This window comes from Bos taurus, chromosome 3, assembly GCF_002263795.3.
Source record: "Bos taurus isolate L1 Dominette 01449 registration number 42190680 breed Hereford chromosome 3, ARS-UCD2.0, whole genome shotgun sequence".
Lineage (NCBI taxonomy): Eukaryota > Metazoa > Chordata > Mammalia > Artiodactyla > Bovidae > Bos > Bos taurus.
This window is the reverse complement of record NC_037330.1, coordinates 56,698,311-56,704,639: the sequence shown is the minus strand read 5'-3', so window position 1 is coordinate 56,704,639 and position 6,329 is coordinate 56,698,311. Positions and strand designations below refer to the sequence as shown.

The following is a 6,329-nucleotide window of genomic DNA, read 5'->3' as shown; positions in this document are numbered from 1 at the left end:
CCAGAGGCTGGGGGATTTCTTTCTTTTTCTTTGGTTTGGAATTACTCATTGGTGTCCCCGTCATCTTTGTTTCAGGTTATTTGGGAATAGCGGTGCTTGCAGCGCTTGTGGACAGTCTATTCCTGCGAGTGAACTCGTCATGAGGGCCCAAGGCAATGTGTATCATCTGAAGGTAGCATCTGCTCCTCCTTTGTGCTTTTAAAAGAACCATACCTTTTCCCGCATGGAGACAAAGCATGTCTCTTTAGTGGGAACCCTGTTGTCTCAAGCCGCAAACACGGAAGGAATCCATTGAAATTGTAGTGTGGCAGTGATGATTACATACCCGCCCCGCCCCCCACACCGTGGGAAGCACACACCTATTTGTCTCTTTCCTCCTTTAGCTTGCTCTAGTTTCTTGCATTTGGGCTTATTCTTTTCTAGAATCATGTCGAAGGAAGGAAAACACCAAGCCATAAGTGGCTCCCTGTACTTGACAGATAACCTGCTTAAAAACAGTTTACAAACTTGTGACCACAAAAGACTTAATTTGTACTTGTTTTCAGTGGGTTTGCTTTTCCCTTGCAGTGTTTTACATGCTCTACCTGCCGGAATCGCCTGGTCCCGGGAGATCGGTTTCACTACATCAATGGCAGTTTATTTTGTGAACATGATAGACCTACAGCTCTCATCAATGGCCATTTGAATTCACTTCAGAGCAATCCACTACTGCCAGACCAGAAGGTGAATACCTCGCAGTTACTAATAAGCTCTATTAGAGCAAGTTGGAAGGTTCAACCTAAGTCCATCTAGTGAGGGAGTTTCCTAGGTGGTTGTGTTTTTGCATGTCCTTTTAAAGAAATGTAGGCTACTCATACATACATGTTCAGAAATAGAAGAGTTGATTGATTAAATTGTGAATCTTCTGTGGTTAAAAAAAATCCTGATTTAGTTACAACTGTAGCTTTGCCAATGTTGAACGTGTTATCTCATGCAGAGTCAGGCAAAATGTAAAACTTCACTATAACCAGTTCTTTATCACGCTAGACAATTTTGAAATTCAGAAATACCAGGTGACTAGGTTATTGTGGGGGGAAGATTAGAACATTTATGGTAAGAAGAGGGAATAAATGTCTTTGTCGTGAAAGAATGATTTCTTCATTAGTAATAGCAATTCGGATACCTGCCTTCCACACCCAGTTTACAGTGCTTTGAATTTTAGAGGAGCGGTTTTATGAACCATTCTGGAATTCCAAGGGAGAGCATTTTTGTTGATTCACAGTCCTATAAGATTTAAATAAGTTAACAACTTTTTTTTTTTTTTTAAGTTCTACCTCTTGCTGATCACTTTGGGCCATAGATAGCTCCCATTATTAAAGATTATGTGTTTTGATTCTTATCCACAGCTGTAGAGTTTTGGGACCAGAGTTAGAAATGAGGAAATTATACAGATGTATGAATCATGTAGTATTAGAGGGCACTTCAGAGGGAAAATCGGGTGTTCAACAGTTGTCCAGCACCTCCAGTACTGGATAGTTTTAGATCTATTTTAATCTCCTTAATAAGTCCTATAGCTATGCAAGTGAGTGCATTTTGATAACTGCTGTGCCTAATTTGTAACAATTACTGTCAACCTTCAGTTAAGAGATTGTTCATTCCACACTGGCCCAGAAAAGAGTGAAATGTATGACTTGTGCGCATAATTTTATTCACATCATATTTCATACTGATTATGTATTGATGACATTGATTCATTTACTCTTTACAGCGCCACTTGCATGGATATTAAATCTTATTGACCACAGATGAATTTTAATTTCAGATTGGTGATAGATTTTTCCATCAGCTCTGATAGTATGTTTGACTTTTTCATCATTAACCCAGGCAATCACACAGCACTGAGTTATTGCATTGAAACAAAAAGTGCACACTTCACTTGGTAATTCTTTATGGATTTACAATAGGAACTTCATTAATGTCTCTTGTGGGGATCACAAAAAACAACATTTATCTGCAAATAGGAATTTAGCAAGCTTCAAAAATCTCAGGAAAAAATATTAGGCTTCTTTGTCTTCTGTAATGCATTTTCTTAATATTGTGTATAGGGAAAATGACTAATATTTGAAAACTATTTAAAATTATACTGCCATATTTTAATACTTTTATCATTTTCTCTTATTCAGGTTTATGGAGTGATTTTAAATGTATTTTCCATTGCAGTATTAGATAAAGGTTAATTGCATCAAAGTATGTGTAGTTTTCCTTATTTAGTTTACTAATATGGGAAGCTACATAGAATACTATTGTAAGAATGGAAGTCTAATTTTTTATTGTAAATTAATCAGTCACCATCAGTGAGCCATTTCAAGCTTCTTTAAGAAGTGCCAATACATATAAATACTTACAGATTTTTATGCTTTCAGCTGTAATTAAGTGAATCTATAGGGCACAGTTGAGGACAATAATGGGTAACAAATATCTTGAGTTATCATTTCAGTTTGGAGGCAAAGCCATTGGTAGTTATACTTGGTAGCTCCCCCGCCAAAAAAGAAGTACAAGAATAAAACCTACCACCTCCGATGTAAAATCGTAGTTTTCTACAATTACATCTTAAGTTTGTTGCTGGTGTTACACCATTTCTTGCCCTGATTTAGCAAGGCATAAAAAATGATAGCGCTACCAACGTGCGTGGTGAAAATTGAAGGATATAGAGACAAGGTGGAAAATGTTGTCGGACTGAATAGCACTGAATACAGGACACAGTGTGGTTAGCCTGGGACTAAGTGCACAGACGTGTAATAAGTATAAGCATGGTCTCACAGTACCATCTTACTGAGCATAAGAGGACGTAAGTTGGGAGGTGTTAGGGAGGAAAATTGGGAAGAAAATCTGGTTTACGTGTTTACAGCATGGCATGTATTGTGCCTTTCATATAAGTCCATACCTTTTGCAGGGTGGGAGAGGTAGGACATTGATTTTGGAATACAAGATACATTAGGCAATGAATATGAGACTGTCAGTGTGTATTTTCTTAATGTTGGAAGCCAAAAGGAGACAGGTGGCCTTCAAAAATTAATAGCTCTTAAAAGGCATAAGGAAAGATAACTTAAGGATGTGTTCTTATGAAACACTGGTGAGAAGCTGTGTTTTGGGGTTGATGTTAATTAAGAACATATCCCCATTGGCCTAAATGTCTCACATTTTTGCCCTTGGTGTTAGGCTCACCATGAGCCAGGTCAATTCACAAGGCAATTTTTGTAAATAAAGGTTTGGGATAAGCTGAACACGGTCCAGAGAGACATTAACAAGAGGGCACAGGGGAAGAGATAATGAAAACACTGCCTGGTGGAACATAAACTACTTTTTGGACTTAGAGAAGGCTTTAAAATGATTTTTCCCAAACCCTCTGGCACTTCTTTTCTGGAGGAGATGGGATGGGGAGAAATGACAAATAGCTCCATTTTATTATTTTCTTCTCTCTAGTTCTCCATATTTTTGGTAGGGAAAATTGGACATTAATTTTGGCCATTTTCCTTCTGTTCGCAGAACCAATTACGTTTTTAGTGCATGATGCATAATAAATATATCCAGGCATCCTCTGGCTGAAAAGTAATGAGTTGATTATTTGTACATCCCGTCTTTAAAGGCAGCTAATTGTATGGAAAGTATAGGCCCCCGTCATCTGCCCCCTTTCAACTTTTATCCTCCTGAAATTTGTTCTCAGTGTCTGGGATGTATAGTTTAGTTGTTGTTCTGTATCATTGGCTTTTGTATATTCTGAGAAAAAATGATTTTGAGCTTTTAAGTCATATAATCTTTTGACTAAAATCTCAGACCACTAGTATTCCAGGATCTACAAAATCTTACAGCCTGTTTTGTCTAAAGGAGACTTGGCTGCCCTCTGGAGAATAATGTCTTGTAGAGAGCTATGTACATAGAATCAAGAATTGTGGCAGTGGCAATTTTTTTGTTTGTTTTGTTTGTGATAAATTTTGCCTGCTCTGGAATTCTTTCCTGCACTCAGGAGTGATTGTTCCATCTAGAATAATCTGTGTTTTTCAGTAAAATAAGAGATCACATCTCCTTGGTTGGAAGAAAATTTAGTGAGAGTTCTAGTTTGCATACCACTTCACAATTTACCCGTAGTAGTTATATAATTGGTGGTGTGTGTGTGTGTCCATCGTAGAGGACATTTGATGCTCATTTATTAAATATGCTTGCTGGCTGCTGCCGCATCTTTGTTCTGGACAGACAAATTACCTTTCTCACACTGAGCCTCTACTCTGGGGAATTAAGCCTCTACCACTTTAATTAGCTTGGAAGTAGGGGGTTGCAGCTCCTAATAGACTTCAGGCTTTTAGTAAGTTAGGGAAAGGGTGAAACAAGAACTTCCTGGGAAGCTCAAAATGTCATTTAAAAACCATAAAAACCTAATATATATTATTTCATTGCAGTAATTGCAAACAGATTGTATTTGACGACTGTGTGGAGTATCATTTCTAACTTAAACATTAAAGTTAGACTTCCATGGAACCAATTCTATAATTGAGGATGTCATGAACACATTATAAAAGTTTGATTCATATATTTACAATATTTATGTAATATTAAGTGGCATAGCAGACAGGAAATACTAAGGGAAGAGTAGCATCTGAATATTTGTGTGTGTGTGTGTACACATGCATATACACACATACCTATAGGTGGAGAAGGATATGGTGAATAAACATCACATGGGGATATTAAAATAATGATGATAATTGACAATATTTGTTTAGCTTTTATTAAGTGCCAGGCACTGCTGAATGTACTCCCCATATATTACATAATCCTTACTACAGTCTTATTATCCCCACTTGAAGGATGAGGAAACTGAGACCTACACACTTAAGTAACTTGCAAAAGGTTACACAGTTGTAAATATTAACACAAAACTTCTTGGAGAGAAGGGACTTGCCTTTAAGATCCAAGTACAAGGCAAGATGTTATAATTCATTCTTTTCAAAAAGAAACTTGCTTTTACAGAGTTCAGTAATTCACTGTAGAACTTTACATCAGAAACTTTGCAGTAGTCCATTTATTGTCTCATTTTCTCCACTGGTAAAAGTGCAGAAAATGTTATGCTTTCGTTCTTCACTGCTGGGGTAAGTATCGTAGAAAGCCTCCATCAAGTCACAGTTGGGAAGTAATCCAATAAAAGAAGATTAGTGAATGTAGGGAAGACAAAAGCAGTCGCGTTTGAGTTTAATATCTCTCAAATGTAGCATTTTAGCTAAGATGCCCGTTTTTATTTCTTGCAGGTCTGCTAAAAGGTCAGAGTAATGCAGAATGCGTGCCTTCATCTCAGATCTTGTTCATCACAGGTGGATCCCATGTGTCTTCAGTAGACAAGTCACCTTTGTAGCTAGCACCAGTGCCAGCTCCATGCCATTGCACCTTCTTTAGTCTTGATTGCTCTTCCCGCATTTATGGGTGTATTAAAATGACTGAATACGAACATTAAGGACTCCATGAACCTGGGCTAATGGGAGACTGTAGAGAAAATGAAAAAAGATCCACCGGAGGACATCTTTGGGGGGGGAGGGAGCTTGGGAGGAGGGAAATGACTAATGAAGCTAATTAAAAGAAGCATTCAAATCTGCTTTCTACCCTCATTAACAATTAGCAGGGCACTGGCCAGAGTTTGTACCCTGTGTTTTACCTTAACAACATTCTGTTTGCTCTTTGTATATTTAAGTGTTGTAAGGAAATGTGTTTCAATCAAAACTGAACATGAGATAAAGGAAAGAGATGTGGCTTTTGTGATATTCTATCACAAACACTTTTATTGTATCTCTGTAAAATACATTGTATGTATGCATGTAAGTGTTTTTGTCCTAATGTTGCTACTCCCATGGCAAAGACAAAAAAAAAGAATGAAAAAAAGAAAAAAATTGGAAAAAAAATCAGGCTCATAGCAGCTACTGTGTAGAAATTCCCCCCTACTTCTAATTTGCTGAATGAAGAAAAAATCTTTTATTTGTGATATTTTCAGAGACATTTGCTCTAGTATGGTGTATTTAAATAATAAAAACTTAAAAGAAAAAATATTCAATGGAGTTTGGGTTTAAAAACTGCTTTTTCTTTTCTGTGTTTTGGAAAATTTTAGTGTTTTTGTTCTATACCAAGTTCACTTTAAAAAATCTTAGGGGGTCAAAGGAGGTGGTGCGTATGTTTTATTTAGCTCTGAGCCAATAAGGTATTCTTCAAATTACTTAACTATGCCATTTTTGGCAGGGGTACAAAGCCATGTTTCTAAAGGAGTCCTTTTTATAAGTTCAGAATATTCTGTTAACAGCACGTCATTACAC

At 37.0% G+C, this 6,329-nt stretch overlaps 1 protein-coding gene across 2 annotated transcripts in view; it reads left to right on the top strand.

Annotated features, from left to right (window-relative positions):
• LMO4 (LIM domain only 4) overlaps positions 1–6,068 on the top strand; it is a 16,729-nt gene extending 10,661 nt beyond the window's left edge. For both annotated transcript variants that reach the window (XM_024989692.2, NM_001034751.1), the window contains exons 3-5: positions 76–172; positions 568–723; positions 5,280–6,068. In XM_024989692.2, coding sequence (XP_024845460.1) covers positions 76–172; positions 568–723; positions 5,280–5,288 — 262 coding nt within the window. In that variant the 3' untranslated portion in view covers positions 5,289–6,068. The remainder of the gene's footprint in view (positions 1–75; positions 173–567; positions 724–5,279) is intronic.
• The last annotated feature ends 261 nt before the right edge of the window (positions 6,069–6,329 follow it).